General features: G+C 42.9%; 1 protein-coding gene across 5 annotated transcripts; it reads left to right on the top strand.

Annotated features, from left to right (window-relative positions):
• Window positions 1–2,697: 2,697 nt before the first annotated feature.
• LOC110503947 (hypermethylated in cancer 1 protein) lies at window positions 2,698–21,883 on the top strand. 5 transcript variants are annotated; one of them, XR_016491370.1, is made up of 3 exons: window positions 2,762–3,038; window positions 11,245–14,188; window positions 15,539–21,883. XR_016491370.1 is itself a non-coding variant. In XM_021582611.3 (2 exons), the coding sequence occupies exon 2, from the start codon at window positions 11,278–11,280 to the stop codon at window positions 13,477–13,479; it is 2,202 nt and encodes a 733-aa protein (XP_021438286.3). In that variant the 5' UTR covers window positions 2,698–3,038; window positions 11,261–11,277; the 3' UTR covers window positions 13,480–21,883. The 5 variants fall into 5 exon arrangements, 4 of the variants coding, with proteins under 4 accessions (XP_021438286.3, XP_036817704.2, XP_021438287.3 ...); XM_021582611.3 differs by having other exon boundaries at window positions 2,698–3,038; window positions 11,261–21,883; XM_036961809.2 differs by having other exon boundaries at window positions 11,245–21,883.
• Window positions 21,884–26,416: the final 4,533 nt, after the last annotated feature.

Genomic DNA, 26,416 nt, shown 5'->3' with positions numbered 1-26,416 from the left:
TTTCAGAGACATTTCAATGCCACCAATTTACTCTTACCATAGTCATTTCTCTGAGATGGGAATCCCATACTATCCCTGTATTATCATAACTCATCCATGAGTATTTATAATTTGGATTTTATATGGCAAGATAATTGCTCATCACAGAATGAGGGTGGATTGGAATAGCGACCAAACAACACAACAGCTCAGGGAATTCAAATTACATGCCTTGAACACCTATCCACTAAAACTGTTGCAAAGCTGCTCATTACATTTAATTAAGAGATGGGTGTGATTCAATGTTGAGCCTACCGCTCAATCTCTGGTGAAGGGTTGGCTCTGAGTGGGGAGTGCATCTGGTAAGGACCATGGCTATGTCTGCAGGGAGGGTAGGAGAAAGAGATGAGCCTGAGAGAGAGTGAGAGGCGCAGACTGCCCTGAGAAAGAGAAAGTGGGAGAGAGAGATGCTTGGAAGGTTGGAATGGGAGCAGAGTGATGATATGCTCATCTGGTGTAGGGTGGCAGGGCGCTAATCGCTAAGACGGCTGCAGGTGAACCATTCTATCCCACGATCCCTGACTCTCTGCTCTGTACTGTCTTGACTGCAGCAGGCCACCTGCCAGACAATAATGGAGCAATAATAACTTGATTGGGATGTTATTGGTCACTCTGAGCGCAAATTGAAACAAGGCGCTCTGAGCATTTGAGGGCTGGGGCCCTCATATCTCCTAACAACTGTCAGGAAAAAAAAAACACTTTCCCTTTATTATTACTAACTCACGTTGGGTCTACATCAAGTTCAACATCCAAGTTGATTCAACCCTGCTCTAAAAACACAAACATATGCAGCCCTGACATTCGTAAATACACTGATTCTACAAAACGTTAGGAACACCTGCTCTTTCCATGACAGACTGACCAGGTGAATCCAGGTTAAAGCTATGATCCCTTATTGATGTCACTTGTTTAATTCACTTCAAATCAATGTAGGGGAGGAGACGGGTTGAAAAATGATTTTTAAGCCTTGATGCAAGGATTGTGTACGTGTGCCATTCAGAGGGTGAAGGGGCAAGAAAAATATATTTGAACGGGGTATGGTAGAAGGTGCCAGGCGCACCGGTTTGAGTATGTCGAGGACTGCAACACTGTTGTGTTTTTCACATTCAACAGCTTCCTGTATGCATGGAGAATGGTATGTATGCATGGTTCACCACCCAAAGGACATCTAGCCAACTTGACAACCCTGTGGAACTCTTTTGATACCTTGTAGAGTCCATGCCCTGACAAATTGACGCTGGTCAGGGTAAAAGGGGGAGCAACTCAATATTAAGAAGGTGTTCATCATGTTTTGTCCACTCAGTGTAAGTTGGGAGGTGTGTGATTTAGGTGACAGCAGACCTTTTGGTGCCTGGAGCTTTTTAGCTGCTGCAGCTCAGCTTCTAAATGTCTGGTTCCCAAGTCTGGTTCTGGAGGAAGTGGCTCTCTCACTCACAGAATATCAATGAATAAAATGGTGTATTCCCAAGTTAAATGATTGTATGAAAATGTATTGAAACGAATAGATCCTTAGATGGCCCATATTCTTGTCTGGTTCCATTCTGCCCACCTCTGTGACCAAGGTTATCAACAGTTCATCATGGGAACCTGGAAGTGAGCGAGACAATACCTCCTCTCCTCCAGGCCGGGTGACTTTGACCACTCTAATGAAACAGCAGCCAGCAGCATCTTGAACTTGGATAATACCAAGAGGAAGACCCTCGATCAGAAGATTGTCAGCTGCTATTGTGATTGAAATACCACAACACACGTAGGCTGAGACACGAATAGGCTTCTGCCCGGTAAGTGTCCTACTAAATCAACATCTTTTGTCTAAAGAGCAGCAACAAGATAATGACGGTGAAATAATCAGGGATCCGTCCAGTGGTGTTCATAAATACCTGTAGCAGCTCTTATCATATTGACATGGTGTTGGGCAGACAATGGGAGGATTGGGTGTTGGAGGGAGCATTCACAATCCACAGCAAGGCTTATGGAATCGTCTATAGGGAACGGTTGAGTCGTTATGATCATTAAAGATAAGACTATTTTGGTCAATCAGGGACTTTCAATCAACTGAATTGACTTTATCAAATGTCTTATGGAAACCTTGTTGATTTCTGTCATGCAAATAGGTATTTTAAAAAAGACACCTGCTATTTGGTAGTTTTACCTGTGTAAAACATTGTAAGCAGGTACATTTTCATATCAAATAAGAAGTTCAGACAAATTGGCATATCATTTCCTGTTCAAAATAACATTGTCTAAAATAGAATGGAAATGTTAATATGAACATTAATGTAATATTAACATCAATGTATCTGCTTTCAATAATTAATCTAATTTTGCAAAAGAAGGTCATGTTTTTGGTACAGTTTTAGATATTTTCCAAATTATGGCTTGTATAGAGAGTTATGTACTGTGCCCGTCTTTACCAATGCTTGTGCCATTGAGGGAAAAAATGTCACATCAGAAGGTCTTTACTGACGGGGGTGATGTATTCTATGAGCCATCCATTACACTGGTATGTCTGGTAATACAGTGAATCTGACAGAAGAAGTTCACATACAGCTTAGAGTATGGAGAAAATATATACACTGAAATGGCAAAGCAAGTGTAATATCGATTTTTCTTAATTCCAAATAGAATATAAGCACAGTGCAAAGTAACGGGTTTAGCAGTGAATGACGGTAACTTTAAGCACAAAGGTTGCTGCGCACATTACAACCTAGAATGCCAACCATTGGGTGTCGCTGTGGGCGCATCCACCAGGCCATCAGCCCTGGTCTGATCGGACCTCGACCAAATCTGAAGAGGTGTCGATATAGTACTATTGCACGTGAGAAATAAAAGAGCGTGCAGGGCAGGGAGAAAGGACGAACGGTGATAGAGAGTAGGAGAAAACAAGGAAGAGGTTGGTAATAGCACGGAATTTTAGGCGAGTAAGCTTGGAAGTCTGGATGGGGGAATCCCGAGGAGAAGATTTCACAAACGGCCACGACACCAGACATGAGTCCGAGGTGGGTAAATGACAGTTGGGAGAGCGCGCGATGGCCTCCGCTAGCCTCATGAATATTTACATGGCGTCTGCATACTTACCGCGACTTCAGGTGCATTCAGTCAGTGAAGCCAATACGAGCTCTCCTACTTATGTATATATTTATTTACTTTTTGAACAGTTGTCTGTCAGCTGGCAAGTATAGACTTAACATATCTGACGCCTAAATGATATCGCATTTTAAAAGCTTTCAATTATTCTGAGGTTGTTTAGGGGTAAATGTTAAACAAAATCTCCCGAGAATGTCTCTCAATCTAAAGTTACTTACTTTTCTTTGAAGGATTCGAGAGAGGAAACGTGCCTTACTAATTCAAAACAAACGTGTTTAACTTAAGATGTTTGTGATAACGGCAAAAGGACCATTTGCAGTGACAACGGTTTACAATTAGTAGCCAAAGATTGGTATACCTACAGTCAATTGGTAGAATAAATATATATCATTTGACATATGCTCAGCTTCTAAAAGTTTTAGAACTGATGTAAATTAGAAAAGTTGATTGAGATGATTTTCAGACTGTCAGCCAACACTGCAACTAGGCCCATTGCTGTGTATTAAAAATAGCAAAGGCTACAATCATTTGTTATTGTACATGATCAAATTCAGAACTGTGTACTGTGTGTGGAACACTGAAATCACTGTAGGCCTGAAGACAAACAAAACTTCATAAAATACCTAAACAACCCTAACAGCTGTCATGATTAATATATATTTAACAAAATTATGAAAATGCAACATGTAAAGTCTTGGTCCCATGTTTCATCAGCTAAAAACAAAAGATCCCAGAAATTGTCCATATGCACAAAAAGCTTATTTCTCAAATGTTGTGCACAAATTTGTTTAGATCCCTGATAGTGAGCATTTCTCCTTTGCTAAAATAATCCATCCAACTGACAGGTGTGGCATATCAAGAACCTGATTAAACAGCATGAAGAGTATCCGTCTGTAATAAAGTTCATTTGTGGGGGAAACTTATCCTGCCCTATACCCTCGCATGGTTGCACCCTTGCCCAGTCATGTGAAATCCATAGTTTAGGGCCTAATGAATTTTTCAATTGACTGATTTCCTTGAATGAAGTTTCACTCAGTACAATCTTTGAAATTGTTGCATTTTTTTGTTCAGTATATTGTAATTATTTTGGGGCTAATTTACAGTACAATGTAGGTACACTTAATCACCTTTTACTGGGTGTATATGTAGCTTACCCCAAATGTAGAGGTAGGTACCTTTTCCGCTCCAAAATAGGCCCACGTTTTACGCATGAAAACAAATTACGTCAATGACTGCACTACTAGGTATATAGTGTATGGTTGCAGGATTACCTTATAAAGATATTTGATGGATAAATATCAGGGGACAGAGTTCTGCTCTTCCCCGCCAACCTCTGTCAGTACTCCGAGTGTCGCAGGATATGGGCCGTGGCAGTCTACTGTCAGCTCTTGTCTGCTTGTCTTTACCTGAGCAGGTGAGACTCATTAGACATTATGCTACAATCAGTAGACACCAAACTCTAACGATGAAGTGACTCTAAGTTAGCCAATGGGGGTTGGACTGTAGAATGTCACATCCGTATAGGCTATCGACGGTTTACCCACTAGGACTAGTACACAATATCAACAGCACATTTTAAACTATCCAGTGGAGGCTGCTGGGGGGAGGATGGCTCATAATAATGGCTGGAATAGAGTCAATGGAATGGCATTAAACACATCAAAGACATGGTCTCCATGTGGTTGATTCCACTCCATTGACTTCATTTTAGCCATTATTATGAGCTGTACTCCCCTCAGCATCCTCCACTGAGACGGCATAGGATGAACCTTATAAGTAGGTTTAATTGAAATATCCATGAACTAAAAGGGTGTGTTAAAGATCAGTTTCAGTCAAATGGTATATGTATAAACCATCCATCATCTATCGGTGTGTAGGCTATTTCCCCATGGTCTAATTGTTGACAATAAGCATTTTTTTACAGGTCTCATATGTCTCCAAACTTCAGTTCAGTGCGAAACTGTTGTGGGATATACAATAAAGGCCTGTCTCTTTAAGACGAAGTCGCGATGTGTTGTGAAGTTCAAGTTGGGGTCAGTTGAATGAAGTTCCTGCCCTCGATTTTAACATTGAGTTTTATTATAGACTGACATCACACGGGGTGCTAAAACACTTACGGCGCATAGAGGCTCCATTATTGCGCGTTATAGCCTCGACACAAAAAAATAGCCGAGGAAATTACTAAAATAAAACAGGAGGAAACTGATGCTGGACTAAGCACGTATTTTTTTGAAGGAGGGGGTGAGAAAGAGAGGGGAGGGGCAGATAGAGCGAGGGAAGGAGGACACAGAGAGAGAGAGAGAGAGAGAGAGAGGGAGGGAGGACGGACGGAGAGAGTAACAAGAAAGTCATAGCAATTAATAATAAAAAGTTTTGGCAGTCGTGCTTGGAAAACTGGCATGGTTTTTGGAGGCTGGCAGTTCAAAGTTGAAACGTCAGAAATTACTCCAAAAGACTGCTGAGATGATCATTAAGGGAGACTTAGATCGGGTGGCAGAAGAGATCGGGCATCCAGGTAACGTTTCAATACCAGCTTTTTAAAGACCACTACAGTTACAGAACAGGCAAAATTATTGAGACCAAATATTGACAATATTTTACCTTTTAGCGATTTTAATGTGAACATAGGGGGTTTATCGCTGGTTCAGTGTTTGGTTAGTGTTTGTGTATTTTGAATGCAAATGAGGAACTTTTAAAATCATAGTCAAGTTTTCCTAATTTTGCGATGGAACCCATTAGTTAATCGATTTTTATTTGTAACAAGACATGGTTGCTTAAAGCCTTTTGTTTGATTCAAAAATTCTCAGCTCCAACAAACTACGAATAGCCTACACAATTGTATCATGTTAAATGGATCACTGGACTAAATTCTATATAAACTATAACAAGGTAAGATTTATATTGGATTATTTGCTGTTAAGTAGGCCTAACCTATATGTCACCTATTGTCATCAGATGGTGTAGTTCAGTCTCTGGGTGTTCAGCATGATGCCTCATCCTCAGTCAGTCAGTGGTAGTAAATTGATGCAGTGGGTCTCGTTGCTGCGTTCACTCCCCTCCACCACAGTGCAGCTATAGGTCACAGCTTGCCTAACATCGGACTAATGAAGGGTTCATGGTGCTTCACATGGAGTTGATTCGATTTTAGCCAGAGCGATGACGGCTTTATCTGTTCCTGTTCTGTTCCTCTCCCAACCCCTCTGCACTTTGCTATGTCAACATTTAAGTGATGTCGTTTATCAAAACATCAATCACAAAAATATTGACAACACATTACGCACGTATAGGCCGATGTCATAGGATATCACTAATTTACAGCTATTTCAATGAAGTGTAGGGCTGCTTGAATTTTCCGTTTGTACAATATTTGCGGAGATTATTTAATGTAGACTCATGGCTATCAGACTGAGACAACGACGGGTGACGCACTAAAGAAGTCAGGGATGGTTTTATGCGCGTTGAAGTCTCGTGATTTGTCTAATGCGAGATTTAAGATACCTAAATTAGGTATATCATGTCGTGTTGTTGTTGTATTTTAAAGAAAATAGCCTATAAGCCTGAATAACACATTTCTTCTCAAATTGTCAATTTCTTGATAAACGATGTATTTAATAAGATTTTTTTATTTTATCTATAGCCTAATTAACGCATTGAGTAGGAATATAATTACATTTTCTGAAGAAGTTGACAGGACTCAGAAGTAGGCGAGTCTATTTTGTTAAAAGGGCAACTTTGAGTTTGTAGGCCTACTTCCCATCTCGGTGTGTATTCAATAACATCTATTGATTTAATTAGACATGGTTGCACAAAACTAGACTTATCTTTTACAACTTTACAAACTTTACTGCAGGCAAAATACCTTTTAAAAAAGGAGGCACATTTTTTAAAATAAGATTTGTTGGCCTATCTCATGCAAGCTAGTGGTGACAAGGAAACTAACAGCCAGAACATATTTTAAAACAAATAAAACATGTAAAACCTATAGCCTGTGAGTTATTTTTTTAGGAGGCCCCTTTAATAAAGGTGATCGTGTGCACTTGTCTCCCGTCGGGATTATGAATGGATGTCTGGGGGTCTCTATTCTAGAGAGACGAGGCGCGCAGATCGCGAGTTTCAGCATTTGAAATGTCCCTGATAAGAAAGTCAACGACATAGCGAATCAAAATCATAACAAAGGTAAAGGCAAGGTTGCGTTGATAAGGTGGCAGCCTCGTTTTGACGGCTGTCTAAAACTACTCACTTTTCTAGCCTTCTGACTATAGAGGAAGTGTAAAAAGCAAATGTCTCTGGGCTTGTCTAAAATTCGAGACGTCTCCCTGCACTGCTTAGGCTAAGCGCAGGACACCCACTCTTTAGGCTACTTTCAAAGCCTCAATTGTAGTTGTCATTAAATAAGGTTTCATGCTCTACTGCGTTTATACATCCCATTCACAAAAAGTTCGTGCCACGTAAGGCTTTAGAGCTCAGTGTCTCACTGTTTTTTCCTTGTGGTTTGACAGCAATGTGAACAGCAATGATATATACTATTTCACAGCATGAAAACAAACAGTTTAACTATTTCTCAAAATATTCGTTGTTAGTCGAAACCTCTAAATACATTAATTTAGAATAGACTAAATAAAGCATAAATAAAACAAAATTAACATTTCATTTGCTATCAATAAGTATGTTTTCTTTGCAACTTCATGAATTATTAAGTGCCTTAAATAGAACATTCTCAAACGAAAAAATACTACACTGATTAACATGTAAACCTACGACAAAGTCGTTCTCTGAAAATCAGGCAGGCAGAATGTGTGGATGGGAAGTGTGGAGGGTGTTCTTAACTCAGAGCAGAACCCCTCAGCCTAAACTCAGCCTCAACCCCAAACAGAGGAGTGACAACGCAGACACAACACAGGTATCATGGATACCAAAGGTGACTCAAGTGCGGTTTTCAAAGAAGTCACCCTTATACCAAATATAGCATTCACCTACAACCACTTTTGGGATGATAAATGGTTCACATTATTTTAAAACATGTTTACTAATTGAGCCTTTTACAATATGAGAGAGAGAGAGAGAGAGAGAGAGAGAGAGAGAGAGAGAGAGAGAGAGAGAGAGAGAGAGAGAGAGAGAGAGAGAGAGAGAGAGAGAGAGAGAGAGAGAGAGAGAGAGAGAGAGAGAGAGAGAGAGAGAGAGAGAGAGAGAGAGAGAGAGAGAGAGAGAGAGAGAGAGAGAGAGAGAGAGAGAGAGAGAGAGAGAGAGAGAGAGAGAGAGAGAGATATTTTGAGCACGTGAATTATATTTGAATTGTGACGCGTTAAATGTGTTAATATTATTTTTTATAATTCATATATCCAAACGACGCTAAAAATGGCAAACCCGCGGTTACACATAGGCTACAAGCGCTCGTGTGTGTGCACGTGCGTGTTCCTGTGTATACTTGTGTGACATGATAACGATAGCAATCAAACAAACGGAAACGAGCCCAAACAAAGTATAGCATCATTGTGCCATACACACAAGCCCACTCTCTTGCTGCTCGTTAGACAGATGAGATGCGCAAGTAAATGTGACAGTTTTTCCAGAATCTAAAAAATGAAATCATAACTTATAAATATGCCTGCTATATTTTTTCCTCTACCATTGAAACATTTAAGTAAAACCCTCTTTATAATTGAAGGCTGGCGTCCCATAAGGTGGTGGCATGTTTCTCGACGCGCATAAAGGGGACAGTGTAGCATAGAGCTCTGTTTCATGCCGCCGTTTTATTCTCTCAGGCCGTGTATAGCGTGTTGTGACAGAACAAAAGTGTATGGTGCACTCCCATTCACCCTTGGGAAACATCCGCGCCTGTCCAAACCTCATGCGTAAAAGCCTATGAGGGCTGCGCCTTGCGCACAACGCACCAATCGAGTAGCACAGTGTCTAGATATATAACTGAAATCCTTCACGATGTTAATGTATAACTTACCCATCGCTTTGAATATCAATTCTCATCTGAGGCATATTGAATTACCTGTTCCTTTTTTTGGATTTGCTCCTCATATCGTGGAGGTTCTAGTAAAATACGACCTGGGAGAAATGAAAGACAGCAGCGTTTAAGAGAGCAGCAGTGGCAACCTGTAAATGGTTAGGTTATTATTATTACACCAAAACGACACAATTTTTTAAATTGCTACGTTCCTTTTGGGTAATTCTAAACATATCACCTCAACTACACCGCAAACTCATTAAGACTGAGGTGTGTCTTTAAATAATAGGAATGGAAGGCTATGAGACAGCCAGGATATAAAACTCTGTATAAGAACCACATGCACTGCTTTTCTTTAGATGGATCCCTTGGTATGTTTATGTGTGTTGTGCAGTGGGCTTGCAGGGCCTCCATGTGGGCAGAATAGTGTCTTAAGGAGGCCTCAGTCGGTAATTAAATGTCCACTTTCAATTTCATGCATCAGTCCCTCTGACTGGGGGCTTATGGTCAATGAAATAAACAATAAGAGGATGAACTTATGTCAGGAAGACCACGATGGGACATATTTATTCAGTTGCTTGCTTCCCATCAGTGAGACCAAGCCCTTAGGGACAGTTACAAACTGTTTCATCTCATCAGTAAAGTATCCTCAGACTCCAATGTTTGAACAATACATCCTGCTAAATTTGTTCAGTTAATAATGTTTACTTAAGCCTTAGTACAACAATACACAACTTTGTGTGTGTGTGTGTGTGTGAAGCATTTGTGTCCATTACAATTCCAGAGTTAATCTCAAGTTAAAGCATTGGAGCTTTAAAATGTCTTGATTTACATCCTGTGTGATCAGAGTTCCTTATATGACTGGGCCGAATGGGAGCTCGAAGACACATCTTTTTTTGGACTCGTCTTCTGCCTCCACAGGTTTACAGTATACCTGCTGTTCATCATACTTGCAAAATGTTCACTCCGCTTTGTTTAAAACACTGCACACACCACCTCTGGAACATTTCTTATGGAAGCCGGCAACACGAAAACATATCCATATCTGTATCTTTATTTTTCTCACTCTCAGCATTTCAGTTTAGGAAGTGAATGTGTACATTTCAGTATAGGAAGTGAATGTGTACATTTCAGTTTAGGAAGTGAATGTGTACATTTCAGTATAGGAAGTGAATGTGTACATTTCAGTATAGGAAGTGAATGTGTACACTTCAGTTTAGGAAGTGAATGTGTACATTTCAGTTTAGGAAGTGAATGTGTACACTTCCGTTTAGGAAGTGAATGTGTACACTTCAGTTTAGGAAGTGAATGTGTACACTTCAGTTTAGGAAGTGAATGTGTACACTTCAGTTTAGGAAGTGAATGTGTACACTTCCGTTTAGGAAGTGAATGTGTACACTTCAGTTTAGGAAGTGAATGTGTACACTTCAGTTTAGGAAGTGAATGTGTACACTTCAGTTTAGGAAGTGAATGTGTACACTTCAGTTTAGGAAGTGAATGTGTACACTTCAGTTTAGGAAGTGAATGTGTACACTTCAGTTTAGGAAGTGAATGTGTACACTTCAGTTTCTGATAATGACAAAACCACGTCAACTGCTGCTCACTTACAGCAATAGCTCACTTTTATAGAGTAACTCCTATGTGTGCTGCCTTTACTGTAAATCTGGAGCCTATCTGTTCATTTTTCCTTACATGGAATCATTACGATTCATCAAAACCAAGTTAAGTAATGGGATACAGTGGCAGAGTTCAGCCAATAGCAGGGTTGGGGTCAATTCAAATTGAAGGCGGTCAAATTTGGAAACACAAAAATGTATTAAAACAATTAATAGTTTATGCTCCTCAGTTTATTGGGAAGTTATTGAAAATGGATCCTGTTTTTTTTTTCAAATTTCAAATTGTTTTTTAAATTTACTTCCTGAATTGACTGCTTTAAATTCGATTTGAAGATGTAGATTTGAGTTCACTTTATTTATTTCTAGTATACGGATGCCAAATCAGACCCTTGTCAGCACTGTGCTTCGTTTTTAAATGTCTCACTTAAAGAGATAAAAAGAAGACAAAAAGTAATTGGGGAATGTGCCACAATATCATGCAAGTATATTAGGAAATATAGGAACTATATACAGTAGATATTGACTGGCACTGCATGACGTTTACAGATATCTGCTGTTTTAGGTGGCGGTCTGACGACGATGCTCCATGCCATGGAAGTCCCAAGTCATGCTAGACACCTCCTCCTGCAACTCAACACCCAGCGCACCAAGGGCTTCCTGTGTGATGTCATCATCGTGGTGCAGAACGCGTTGTTCCGAGCCCATAAGAATATTCTGGCCGCCAGCAGCCTCTACCTGAAGTCCCTGGTCGTCCATGACAACCTCATCAACCTAGACCACGAGATGGTGAGTCCCGGGGTGTTCCGGGTCATTCTAGACTACATCTACACGGGCCGTCTGACGGAGGGAGACCCCAGCTCCCCAACAGAGCCCAACCTGGGGGCCGTGCTGGCTGCAGCTAGCTATCTGCAGCTGCTGGACTTAGTGGCACTGTGTAAGAAGAAGATGAGGAGAAATGGGAAGTACCATCTCCGCCCCACTCCTGCCTTTCTGCCCTATGGGAAGATGGGCCCCAATAGTTTGGGTTTAGGGGGAGGGGGCAGGTATCGGGTGTCCACCCCTGTTATTCAGTCCTGCTACCCAGGGGGAGTTGTGAACACCCACACGCCCCGCGCCCCACCACTAGAGGAGCTGCCACCCCACCCCCATGCCACCCATGCAGGGGAGTTGTATGCCCCCACCTCCTCTCAGGGCCCTCAGGTGTTCCCCTCCACACCCTCAGCCCTGCCTGCCCAGCCCAGCCTGCGCCCAGCTCACTCTGACAGGAACTGCTCCCCCATCTATGTCCTGGACCTCTCCAAGGAGAGCCCCAACTCCCAGTCCCAGAACACTCCCTCCCACCCCCACCTGGCCCACGCCCTGCCCCACCATGATGAGGAGCGGGAGGGGGGGCTGAGCGGCCGCACCAGCCCAATGCCGGGGAACAATGGCGGGGCCTACCCCACAGAGAAGATGGAGACAGCTGATCAGGCTGGGTCTCTCCCACCTCATTCTTACCCCCACCTTAATAAGCCCCTGGGGCCCCACCTGCCCCACCTCCACCGCTCCAGCTCCCAAGGTCCAGACCACTACCCCTGCCCCCTCAGCCCCGACACCCCCACAGAGGCTGGAGAGCCCAGCAGGGAGATGGGCAACATCTACCGCTGGGTGAAGCATGAGCCACTGTCATACACAGCTGAGGATGAAGAGGATGACGAGGATGAGGAGGAACGGGGTGGAAACGGAGACCAAAACCACCAGCATCACAACCACCATCACAAAGCAGGGGAGGAGAGCGATGATCGCTACCGTAGGGTGGGCTGTGATGGGGAGGAGGAGAAGAGTGGCTCAGGCAGTGAGGGGACAGGCAGTAGTGAGGGTCGACCATCACCCACAAGGGTCATGGGGAGGTTCCACCTACCCTACGAGCCTGAGAGCTTTGGGGACAACCTGTACGTCTGCATCCCCTGTGACAAGGGCTTCCCCAGCTCTGAGCAGCTCAACGCCCACGTGGAGACCCACACAGAGGAGGAGCTGTACTCTGGAGGGGAGATGGGCAGCAGCAACCCCAAAAACAACAGTAGCAACAGCAATGGTAACGGCAGCCTGAACAGCCTGGAGGGGAAGTCCAGCCAGAGCCTGACGCCTGGGGTCCTGGGGGAGATCATCAGACCCTATCGCTGTAACTCCTGTGAGAAGTCCTACAAGGACCCGGCCACGCTGCGCCAGCACGAGAAGACCCACTGGCTCACAAGGCCCTACCCCTGCAGCATCTGTGGCAAGAAGTTCACCCAGCGCGGCACCATGACCCGCCACATGCGCAGCCACCTGGGACTCAAGCCCTTTGCATGCGACCACTGTGGCATGCGCTTCACCCGCCAGTACCGCCTCACAGAGCACATGCGCATCCACTCCGGGGAGAAGCCCTACGAGTGTCAGGTGTGCGGGGGCAAGTTCGCCCAGCAGCGCAACCTCATCAGCCACATGAAGATGCACAGCAGTGGGGGGGGCGGAGGGGCTCTGACGGCCGACGGAAAGCTGAAGCTGGACTTTTCGGAGGGGATCTACCCACTGAGTAAATACGCAGCAGAGCACCTGGGGCTGAAGCAGGAGAAGGCCTCTGAGCTGCTGGCAGAGCATGCCATGGAGAGCCTGTTCCCGTTGTCCAAACTGGCAGGCGAACACCTGCGCCTCAGCCACCATGACAAGATGGATGTCCTGGGGGTCCAGGCCCTGCCCCCTCCCCCAGGGTCCCTCTCTGACTTTCACTCTCGTACCATCGACCGCTACTCCCCCAGCTAAAACCCTCTGACCAGTCACCCCCAGCAAGGCCTTGGCTACCACACAATCCTGTGGGCACACAACTTAACTTACAGTATTCTAATGTCATTCACCTCAACTCCATCAGTATCTGCACCTCAGACTAAGGCCAATACTTGGCCTAAAGAATGCCCACAAACTGTGTAGACTCTTATAAGTGCCTTTCTTTCCTAAGTTTGCATTATATGCATTTTAAAGACCTTCCTAGAATGAGAAACGTGCTATTTGTATTATATTTTGACCAAGGAATACCCACTCAAAACAGTGTAGTAGTTATGTATACGCAAACCACCGATCCAAAAACAAATTGAGAACCAAAGATCATTTTTTCTTTGTTTTTTGTACATAATGAAAAACCAAAGAAACTGTTGCCGGAAAGTGTTGTAATCTGACCCTACACCTGTGTACTAAATGTACTTTTGTACTACTACTATTGTAATTGTACATAAAATGGGAAAAAAGCACATATGGACAAGATTCAGGGCTCCTGTCCAGAACTGAAAGGACTGTTGGACAAAAGAAAAAGCCAAAGCTTTGGGATTTGCAATTGATTGGAACACTTTTTCTTAATTTTGTTTTTTGGGGTACTGGATTTTTCTCTCTATCTCTCTATCCAGTTTTACGCCATGCTCCAGCTGTTCTAGTCACGAGGGAGGGACTAACTGAAAACAGCCTTCGCTCCACCATTTAGGTAAAGTTATCTGTGCTTTGTTTTTCTACCGTTGTTATGTACTCTGATCATGATGTTGTGTACAGAGAGACTGATATTAAGTGACAGTAATAGTAGCTTAATGACTTGTACACTCAGTGCCATAACCCTTTGAACCCATAACCTCTCTTTATTCGTATTTTTCCAATCATATTTTGACTTGCATCCAGGTGCCTTCAAATTGTTATTGAGAAAGTAGCGAGTAGCACAACCCTGTGATCTCACAACTGGGACGCATCGTGGTGCATACCCAACTGATGACACGCCAATTCTTCTCCATGGCTTCAACATCCAGTGATGTGGAGTGTAGACTAAGAATGGGTGTTGCCTGTGACGTGTTGTAATATACTGAACAAAGATATAAACGCAACATGCACCAATTTCAAAGATTTTACTGAGTTACAGTTCATACAAGGAAATCAGTTACTTGAAATAAATTCATTAGACCCTAATCTATGGATTTCACATGACTGGGCAGGGGTGCAGCCATGGGTGGTCCTTGGAGGGCATAGGCCCACCCACTGGGGAGCTAGGCCCAGCCAATCAGAATGAGGTTTTCTCCACAAAAGGGCATACCCCCTCAGATGATTCCGCAGGTGAAGAAGCCGGATGTTGAGGTCCTGGGCTGGTGTGGTTATACGTGGTCTGCGGTTGGAAGGCTAGTTGGACTTACTGCCAAATTCTCTAAAACAACATTGGCGGCAGTTTGGTAGAGAAATGAACATTATGGCAGCTATGTTGGGCATTCCTGCAGTCAGCCTGCCAATTGCACGCTCCCTCAACTTGAGACATCTGTGGCTTTGTGTTGTGTGACAAAACTACACATTTTGAAGTGGCCTTTTATTGTCCACAGCACAAGGTGCACCTGTGTAATGCTCATTCTGTTTAATCAGCTTCTTGATATGCCACCTGTCAGCTGGATGGATTACCTTGTCAAACTGACAGGGATGTAAACAAATTTGTGCACAACATTTGAGCGAAATGAACTTTTTGTGCGTATGGAAAATATCTAGGATTTTATTTCAGGTCATGAAACATGGGACCAACACTTTGCATTTTGCGTTTCTATTTTTGTTCAGTGAATTTACAATGGTGGGTACAGCTATTCAACTCACCAGAGGAGAGCACAGAGAGGCCATCCAAGTCAGTGCTGAGAGGCTTGAGTCAATTACTCCTAATCAGTCTCTATCAATAGCAGCAATTGCTCTAACACAGATGATTCATCAGCACTGACAATTGTCCCATTCTGAGCATAAATAGTACTAACCACGTTGAATCCTTTTGACCCATAGTAGTCTCAACTCTGACAGAGGGCTGTGCTATCATTGACAGGCCAAAGTGACTGCTCCGCTGCTGCCTTAATACACACACGTTCACACACACACAGGGACTGGGAGCTGCTAATGTGACGACGTTGTGAACATGAGAGCTGGGCGCTAGCTGCCTCTGACAGTGCTCTGCTCGTGGTGCGGCGGCAGGCCGCGCTGTCTGTGTGGGTGAACAGCACAGCCCAGCTGCTGGCCTCCCAGTCTTCCAGTAATCCCTGTGAAATCTCACATTCTCCCTGACAATTCACACTGTCTGTCGGCCTGACGGCCCATTTCATGCCTGCCATCCAGCCCCTCTGATCCACACCATAACAAGACACCCAAGCACTGCCGAGCCGAGTCCTACATCTGCCCTTCCCTGTCTCCCTGCTTAGGAGGCTATCAAACATGGCACAGTACAGTGCAGTGGCACATCTCTATCAACTGATGAGCACTTATGGGTTTGTGGGTTGAAGGCACTTATTGTTTTTTTGTTAAATGTTTTAGAATGTTTATTCCAAAGAGCATGCTGGCTTATTATTTGTCTATGTTGTCGGACCTTATGTCCAATTGGAGTTTGTTGACCACTATAGTGCCAATGCCAACCTCAGTAGGTGAATGTGAAGACTAAAGCCATGAATGCACTGTGATAGACTTAGTGAATCTTAAAACCTTAGCTTGGAGACTGAGACAATAATCCCTACTATTGTGGGATTGTATTAATGTACAACATTCATTGAAGGGTTTTATTCTGTAGCATAATGAGCATATCAAGGTGTTGTTTTTCTGTCACATATTTTCTGTCTTGATTTTGAACCAAAGCAAAGTGAAACTGGTGCTTACCTCAGGACTGAACCCAGCATGGGGACGCGACGCTTTAGCTACACAGCAACCAAACAACACATACGTACAGGCAGACACACGTACACACATACGTACAGGCAGACACAGACATTTACATACATTATCATTTTTTATTTTGAGGGGACAATAGTCCTGTGTTAAACCTGTGGTTATTTCATGGTTATGAGAAGTTTTACTTGTCTTACAATTTTGTTGATAACATGTGATATTAACATTTTCCTCTTATTTTAATATGCTGTGTACATGTTCCTTTTTACTGTCCTAGTAGAGGCTTTGTAGAGGTTTGACCAATGACGTTATCTTAATAAGGAAAAGTCAAGCTGGTGATTTTCTCTTACCTTTGGAAACAAAAGTGTTAACTTTAATTCAACAGAATATACAAATGTAAATGTTGATAGGGCTTGTAAGGCAAGACATAAGGTAATACCTCTTGTTCCAAAGAAACGTATATACTGTCTATGTGAATTAGGTCTTTTATTTTTCACCCGAAGCCTTAATGTTTAGTGACGTGTTTGGGTTGCACACCAGGAGTGATGTATTTCTCAGTATTTCCCTAAACAGATAAACAGTGGCTGGGCTCTGAGTGGATGAAAGCTATAGCCTCAAGTTGTTTGACCCATTTCTCTGGAGGAGGCTTTGTGAGCTGATGATGAATAAGGCTGTGTGTATTTATACACAAACACACTTTAAGCCAGCTTGTTTTGGACTGCAGTACATGCAGCGGTTCCCAGCAGCCTACGTGAAACACAAAAATCCACACTTGGCTCCAAAGTTCATTTAGAAAAATAGTCTACATGGAAACTGTATGGGCACAGCTGTTTTGTTATAACATAAGAAAGTCGTTTAAATGACATGTGAATTGACAGGGGCAGTGGACAATATCAATCTTCGATTTATCATGGCAGTATGAGGTTGGACCACAGACATGTGAAGCCCCATAGACGAGAGGGAACAGCCCATTTGAAGTTGATGTCAATGGTGGGAATATAAATCTCTCCTGCTCGTTCTGTCTCTCATTCATTAGTTTACTCTCTCTCGTTTCCTTTTCTCGCACCGTTAAAACAAGAAAGAAATAGTTTCCACTGACACTCCAAATCTGTACAGGAAGAGAGAGGCAGATAATGTCCAGCGTTACTGTTCTGAAATGACATATAGGGGGCAGAGTGTGTGTGTGTGTGCGTGTGTGCGTGCGTGCGTGCGTGCGTGCGTGCGTGCGTGCGTGAGTTTAAAGGGGGAAGTGTTGGTTTGTCTGTTTGTGTCCACATGCTATTTGAGTATATGAATGCCGGTTAATGTATGCTCTGGGAATAGTTCTGGTGTGAAGGCGAGCAGAGGAGTGAAGGAGCAGGAAGTGAACTGTTGGCTGGGCCTTAGCGTTGAGCAGGATGTGCAGTGTGTATCTGCTTGCAGACCGATAGAGACACAGATGAAGATTGGGAGGGAGTAGGGAGGGAGAGGAGCATGGAGAGCTCAGCAGGGTGGACATAAGCCCATTGTTTAAATATGAAAGACTGATCTTAGTTCTTAACCTCGCCATTCAGAAAACATTAAGAAAACATTAAGAATTTTTTAAAAATCAGAAAACTCTTAACAAATTAAAGGTCTAATGAAGCTGTTTTTATTTAAATATTACATCCTTTCTGGGTATTAATTAAGTACCTTACTTTGATTGTTTCAATCAAAATTATCCCAAAAAATAGCTTCTTAGCAAAGAGCAATTTCTCAAGCAAGTCTGTGTCTGGGAGTGATCTGAGTAGGGAGGGGAAAACTGAAAACTAGCTGTTATTGGCAGAGAGGTTTGGAATTCTCTTTCTTATTGGTCTATTAACAACAACAAAAAATGTTTGAGCATGGCCTTATTTCTATTGCAGCATATTGGATCACTGTCATTCAGATTCCATTCACCCAGTTCAATGTAATGTGATAGGTTTAGGCTACTACATGATAATCAAATGTTCCCTTTACCCATCATGAGGTTGATACAACCCAGCCTATGAATGAAAGTTTACAATGTAGGTGCGCACAGGTCGAGAGAAACATTTGAGGTGACACTTCCCTGTATCTAGCTGATCTAGGATGTAATCATTAGTCCAACAGTTGCAAACGAGAGTTTCTATTGGACAAATTCATGTATGTTTATCCCCGTTTAGTTTTTTTCAACAGAATCGGCAGAATGAATACACCCCTGATCACGCATAAACACAGTTCACTTTGATAGCAGCCATATTGTATTCCTTCTGTCATCTATGCACTCTCCTCCTCTCACCTTTTCCCTGGACTTCAATGCACAACACATCAGCTGTCTGTGACCAGGCGAAAAAACCTTTCCAAACCATATCAGAACCGCTACACACGGTCTACACTGTTGTCACCATATTAGCTAAAGTAACGTCCTAGTCAACATAGCTAATAGAACTAATGTGTTAGTAAACCCGCTACAATCTAACAATACGTTTACAATGTACCGTCAGTAAGCAGTTTACCGATGGGCCCCGGTGGCAATAAATTAGTAAAACCAAAAGCTTACCTTGAATGGGAAGAGTTCCAGTGTTGTGTTGGATAGTCATAGCCAGCTAGCCAACATAGCATCCCTCTGTTTGAGCAGGTTGTTTGAATAGGCTAAACTAGCTAGCTGCATTTGCTAGCTAAGTAAGTGAGCCTGAAAAACATGACAAACTCTCTATCTCACCACATTGTATGCACTGCAGTGTTAACTAGCTGTAGTTTATGCTTTCAGTACTAGATTAATTATCTGATGCTTTGATTGGGTGGACAACATGTCTGTTCATGCTGCAAGAGCTCTGATAGGTTGGAGGACATCCTCTGGAAGGTGTCATAATTACTGTCTAAGTCTATGGAAGGGGGTGAGCACCATGAGCCTCCTAGGTTTTGTATTGAAGTCAATGTACCCAGAGGAGGACAGAAGCTAGCTGTCCTCTGGCTACACCATGGTGCTACCCTTCAGAGTGCTGTTGAGGCTACTGTAGACCTTCATTGCAAAAAAAGTGTTTGAATCAATTATTTGGTGACGTGAATATATTTTGTATAGTGTTATCTAAAAAGGATATTTTTTGAAATGTTTTACAATTTTTATGAAATTCACTGAGGAGGATGGTCTTCCCCTTCCTTCTCTGAGGAGCCTCCACTGGTTCCCACAGTGGACCGGGTTGAATTAGAAGGGAAGGAGAGACTTGACACTTTCATTGGCCTTTATTACAAGCAGCTGCTTTCCTCCATTTATTCCCCCAAACTGCACTTTTCTGGAAAATTCAATGAATTATAATTTTTATTACCCTCGTGACCCCCTAAAACCCTCCTCAATCGCCTTTCCTCTCGCATGTTGCTTCCTCCTTGTCCTCCTTTTCCTCTCTCCCCGATCCAACCACTGATCTCCTACTTTTTCTTACTTTGTTACCTCAAAGCACTGCTCTCACCTCCATCTGTCTCCCGCTCTCTTCTTGACACTCAGCACAAACCACTAGCCCACGCCGCCAACCCTCCTCCTCTACTCCTCCTTCCCTACGCCTCCTCTCTCCCATGATCAAGTCGCTTCCAGTTGTTTTTCCTGCTGAAGAAGACAGTTGTCTAAATGTTTATGCGAACAACTACTTTATTTTTCTTAACACCCTGATCAAGTTCCAAAATGAACTTCAAAATTTGACGACGTTATTATGTGCTTGCTTTTCAAGTCCAGAAGTATTTTTCAAAGGAATATAAGAGACAGACACCATCATTATTGAGGAAACGCAGGATAAGACGAGAAATGTTCAGAGGGAAATATGCTAAGAAAGATGCCAGTAAAGTAAACATGAGTGGATGAAATTGCACAATTGAGCCAGACCACAGCTCCACCAGCCAAGTCATGTGCTGAGATGGAGAGGGAGAGAAAGAAATAGAGAGAAAGAATGAGAGAGTTGAAGTACCAGTCATAGCTTAAGTAAACAACATAGAAAAAACTGAGTGGCGGTGAACTGCTGCATCGTCAGGTTTTCATGTTGGCGTCTCAGTCTGGGTGCCCTCAGCATTGGTGTCTTCTTACCAGGCCTTCAAATCATCACCCAGTCTCCACATGACAGAGACAGACAGTCTTTGTTGAAGCAGAGGAGGGAGTTGTGGCTGGTGGCTGCCCCATGTCTTCTTCAGTGTGTTTTGCTTGGAGCGTTCTGTCTCCACCGGGCAGTGAAATAGTCAGACCGCAGACCTGATCAACAGACAAGACAGACTACGAAGACACAGTGTAATCTAGAATATCATATTGCCGTTTCTCAAGGCTTGACTCTATTAATATGATTCATTTACGGTACTTCTCCTAAAGTGAATTGACTGAAACAACAAACAACTTAATAGGAAAACACAACTATTTTGGTGAAAATAGCAGTTCAGTTTCGGATCTAATCTGGGGTCTAATAGTCATGTATGAGTACACAGATACACACAGACACAAACAAAATGCAGACACACGAACAAACACACAGCTGGATGGCAGACTGCCCTGTCACTGTTCATGACTGGCTGTTCCAGATTAGGTCAGATTTAATTAGGCTTCCCTGCTCCATTTGGAGTGTCAGTTCTTGTAGAAAAAGTCATTACTAAAGCAAAGGCAATGTTACTGACGGCCTGAACTGAACACACACTGAGACGCCTGCCAGAATGTCACAGAGCCGAGGGTCCACACACTCCTAAACACACTGCCCATTTACATTAAACTCACACACACAACCAATTTGATCCCATTTAGAAATTGTGAATTTGGTCCATCATCTGATAAAGATTACTGGGGTGATTGAGGTGGAAGTAGAATTTGAATTTGTGGTTGCAGAGTAGGAAAGTTCAGCAGGTATGTAGACTGAATAGGGATAGACAGAGTAGGAAAGTTCAGCAGGTATGTAGACTGAATAGGGATAGACAGAGTAGGAAAGTTCAGCAGGTATGTAGACTGAATAGGGATAGACAGAGTAGGAAAGTTCAGCAGGTATGTAGACTGAATAGGGATAGACAGAGTAGGAAAGTTCAGCGGGTATGTAGACTGAATAGGGATAGACAGAGAAAGGGGAAGACAGAAGCACTGAACTTACAGTAAAACAACCAATTGACATCAGATATTATTCTGTCTCCAGGGAGATAATGGAACTTTATTTACCAAACAAGCACACCAGTATTTTTTTATTTTATTAATTTCAAATATAAACATTTTTTCAAGCGCTTTCTTGAAAATATAAACCACGGTCTTGAATAGAAAGCAATACACAAAAAAACTAACAGTATTTTTCTACTTTACATGGTCAATATTGTTCTTATTTTGCTTTAGTGAAATGAATGTATTTATTGCATGTCTAAATGTTTTATAGGTCATTGTTTTGTGTACATTACAATTGTGTCTTAATAAATCATGTTTGATAAGGCTTTAATTTTTTTTAAGCCATTGTGAGAATTGTATGTTTTTTGTTTGTTTCTATACTCAAAATCAACTTGGCAATAAAAATGAATTGCATAATGGTTTCACAAAGCGGCTGTCTTCTCATTTGATTTTTCTAGTCACTTTTAAGGAATGAATCCAGTCAAATCAATAAGATTGTCTTTCAGCACCTGGGCTCAATTCAATCCGTAGCGCAGAATATCTGCATTCTAGCACAGTCCACATTTAAAGGTCATTTCTGATTGAGCCGACATATGCAGCATTTACCGTGAATGCGTCTCCGCCACCACGGGAGCATTGCCTTTAATTGTCAATCTTGCTATAAAGCTGATCTTCAGTCCTACGGATTGAATAGAGCCCCTAGTGTTTTGTTGAAGAGCTTCACTGCATTGTGCCAAACAGTGGCAGCTCACACAATGCAGTCTGTGATTCGGCTTCCATCAAATACCTGAGATGAGTGAGATAGCTATTTTACCTTCCGAGAGACTAATCAAAAAGTGCAGCTTTTATAACCTGTGCTGGAAATATTTCATTGAGGTATTACCGAATGTCAATGGTGATTACCTTTTATGCATTCGGAAATAAAGACCAATGGAACAGAGACACGAACCTCATGTGAAAGTAAGAATTTCAGCGGAATCTCATGCATCACAGTAGGTCCATATGCAACACTGAACAGGTCAATTACCCTGTCAGCAAGAGCAAGAGCAGCCAGACGCACACATGTACACACACATGTACACACACACCATGTGTGCACGTTTCCTGATAGGCTATTCACAGCACATGTGAAATCATTGTATAATTTCCATACATATCGGATATGGATCCATAGCCAGCACCTTGCTATGACTTGCTTCTTGACATGGAGGAAAAAAAGAGAACGCTGTACCTGAAATATAGAGCTCTACTTGCACCACCAACTTCACGTTCAACGAATAGGAACATTATGACACAGAACATTCACACGGTCAGTGCCACAAAATAATCTATCTTCAAATACAGAAATTCACTATATACTGTAAATGCAAACTTCTCTTTGGTAATGAGCCAGCTCTGTTCTGTGATTTCATTGAGAAGCTCATATACCAACATGATATACAGTGTTCCAATAGTGAGTTCCCCAGAGTGCCCCAGCTAGCTTTATTCCTGTCCTGAGCCTTGGCGGGCAGGGGTAGCGGGGCCAAGGCAGAGATGCCTATGCCAGGGCAGATTCTGATGAGGTGGTCTGAAAAGGGCAGGGCTTCACTGGCAGTGTGCCATACCTCACTCTGCCCCCCTGCAACGCGTCAAATCAAATGGCAAAGGTCTGAGGTGTCTGGTATCGGGCAATGGTGCCCTGACCCAGAATGATAATGTCAGGGGGCACAGACGGTGGGTGCTATAACTATGCAACAACCCCATACCCCACCACCATCCCCCCCAGCCTGTCACACAAGCACTCTTATGGACATTCCTTGCAAGGCACAGACTCATGGGCATATATTTAATCACTGACATACACACAGTAGGTACAGTATATGAGATCATGATCAACAAGGATATGAGCGTAAAAAACATATGGAGCCACATGCCAAGGATAGCATTCAATCTACATAATTTAAACTCACTTTGGTTACATTGAGAACATGTTCATGCTTTTAGGGCATTGCCAAGGTGTGCCCTGCTGGCCGTACAGGGGAGCTGGCTAATGGCAGATAGAGGCTGCTGAAGCAAAGTTCATAGCCCAAATCAGAATCACTTTTATTTGCCAAGTACATGTACAGTTGGAACTCAAGATAGTTGGAAGTTTACATAGACCTTAGCCAAATACATTTAAACTCAGTTTTTCACAATTCCTGACATTTAATCCTGGTAAAAATTCCCTGTCTTGGGTCAGTTAGGATCACCACTTTATTTTAAGAATGTAAAATGTCAGAATAATAGTAGAGAGTGATTTATTTCAGCTTTTTATTTCTTTCATTGCATTCCCAGTGGGTCAGAAGTTTACATACACTCAATTAGTTGGTAGCATTGCCTTTCAATTGTTTTATTTGGGTCAAACTCTTCGGGTAGCCTTCTACAACCTTCCCACAATAAGTTGGGGGAATTTTGGCCCATTCTTCCTGACAGAACTGGTGTAACTGAGTCAGGTTTGTAGGCCTCCTTGCTCGCACACACTTTTTTAGTTCTGCCCACAAATTTTCTATAGGATTGAGGTCAGGGCGTTGTGATGGCCAGTCCAATACCTTGACTTTGTTGTCCTTAAGCTGTTTTGCCACAACTTTGGAAGTATGTCTGGGGTCATGGTCCATTTGGAGGACCCATTTACAACCAAGCTTTAACTTCCTAACTGATGTCTTGAGATGTTGCTTCAATATAGCCACATAATTTCCTCCCTCATGATGCCGTCTATTTTGTGAAGTGCACCAGTCCCTCCTGCAGCAAATCACCCCCACAACATGATGCTGCCACCCCCGTGCTTCACGGTTGGGATGGTGTTCTTTGGCTTGCAAGCATCCCCCTTTTCCTCCAAACAAAACTATGGTCATTATGGCCAAACAGTTCTGTTTTTGTTTCATCAGACCAGAGGACATTTCTCCAAAAAGTACGATCTTTGTCGCCATGTGTGGTTGCAAACCGTAGTCTGGCTTTTTTTCTGGCAGTTTTTGAGCAGTGGCTTCTTCCTTGCTGAGCGGCCTTTCAGGTTATGTCGATATAGGACTCGTTTTACTGTGGATATAGATACTTTTGTACCTGTTTCCTTCAGCATCTTCACAAGGTCATTTGCTGTTGTTCTGGGATTGATTTGCACTTTTCGCACCAAGGTACGTTCATCTCTAGGAGCCAGAACGTGTCTGGCGTCCCCTTCCTGAGCGGTATGACGGCTGCATGGTCCCATGGTGTTTATAATTGCATACTATTGTTTGTACAGATGAACGTGGTACCTTCAGGCGTTTGGAAATTGCTTCCAAGGATGAACCAGACTTGTGGAGGTCTACAATTGTTTCTGAGGTCTTGGCTGATTTCTTTTGATTTTCCTATGACGTCAAGCAAAGAGACATTGAGTTTGAAGGTAGGCCTTGAAATACATCCACAGGTACACCTCCAATTGACTCAAATGATGTCAATTAGCCTATCAGAAGCTTCTAAAACCCTGACATCATTTTCTGGAATTATCCAAGCTGTTGAAAGGCACAGTCAACTTAGTGTATGTAAACTTCTGACCCACTGGAATTGTGATACAGTGAATTATAAGTGAAATAATCTGTCTGTAAACAATTGTTGGAAAGATTACTTGTTCATGTTTAATGGATGTGAAACGGCTAGCTAGTTAGCGGTGGTACGCGCTAAATAGCATTTCAATCGTTGACGTCACTTGCTCTGAGACCTTGAAGTAGTAGTTCCCCTCGCTCTGCAAGGGCCGCGGCTTTTGTGGAGCGATGGGTAACGATGCTTCGTGGGTGACTGTTGATGATGTGTGCAGAGGGTCCCTGGTTCGCGCCCGGGTATGGGCGAGGGGACGGTCTAAAGTTATACTGTTACACATGCTCAGAGTAGATGTCCTAACCGACTTGCCAAAACTATAGTTTGTTAACAAGAAATTTGTGGAGTCGTTCAAAAAAAGGTTTTAATGACTCCAACCTAAGTGTATGTAAACTTTCGACTTCAACTGTATATGTACCAAGAATTTGACCAGGTGGAACTAAATAGGCCAAATATCAGTCAAAGGTAACTCTCCATTTCAGATGGTCATACCAACAAGGCCCCTAGGTACTGAGTGTACCACCATTCTGCATAGACATCCCAGTAGTCTTCTAGGAAAACAACATCTAGGAATGGGAGTGGCTGTGTGTGTGTGTGTGGACAGTATGCAGGCCTGGCTGTGTGTGGCGTCTGGAATGCAGCGTTGAACCCTGGAAAAGTAGGGGAGGAAGGTGGGGGACCGAGGTGAGGGGAGGAAGGCGGGGGACCGAGGTGAGGGGTGGAAGGCGGGGGACTGAGGCAGGGGTGGAAAAAGTACTAAATTGTCATACTCGAGTAAAAGTAAAGATACCTTAATAGAAAATTACTCAAGTAAAAGTGAAAGTCACCCAGTAAAATACTACTTGAGTAAAAGTCTAAAAGTACTTGGTTTGAAATGTACTTAAGAATCAAAAGTAAATTAAACTGCTAAAATGTACTTAAGAATCAAAAGTAAAAGTATAAACCATTTCAAATTCTGTATATTAAGTAAACCAGACAATACCATTGTCTTGTTTTTTTTTAAATGACGGATAGCCAGGGGCACACTCCAACACTCAGACATAATTTACAAACGAAGCATTTGTGTTTAGTGAGTCCGCCAGATCAGAGGCAGTAGGGATGAGCAGGGATGTTCTCTGTTTAGTGAGTCCATCAGATCAGAGGCAGTAGGGATGACCAGGGATGTTCTCTGTTTAGTGAGTCCGCCAGATCAGAGGCAGTAGGGATGAGCAGGGATGTTCTCTGTTTAGTGAGTCCATCAGATCAGAGGCAGTAGGGATGACCAGGGATGTTCTCTGTTTAGTGAGTCCGCCAGATCAGAGGCAGTAGGGATGAGCAGGGATGTTCTCTGTTTAGTGAGTCCGCCAGATCAGAGGCAGTAGGGATGACCAGGGATGT

The sequence above is a fragment of the Oncorhynchus mykiss genome, chromosome 24 (genome assembly GCF_057628025.1).
Source record: "Oncorhynchus mykiss isolate SJ-2025 chromosome 24, ASM5762802v1, whole genome shotgun sequence".
Classification (NCBI taxonomy): domain Eukaryota; kingdom Metazoa; phylum Chordata; class Actinopteri; order Salmoniformes; family Salmonidae; genus Oncorhynchus; species Oncorhynchus mykiss.
The sequence above is the reverse complement of the archived record's forward strand: the minus strand, read 5'-3'. Positions and strand labels throughout refer to the sequence as shown.

Excerpts from the sequence above, each read along its gene's own strand:
- LOC110503947 (XM_036961809.2), top strand. The coding sequence starts at position 2,979 with ATGGGGGAATCCCGAGGAGAAGATTTCACAAACGGCCACGACACCAGA. Across the intron at positions 3,039-11,244 it reads ACACCAGACATGAGTCCGAG|ATATCTGCTGTTTTAGGTGG; the intron begins GTGGGTAAATGA and ends TGACGTTTACAG.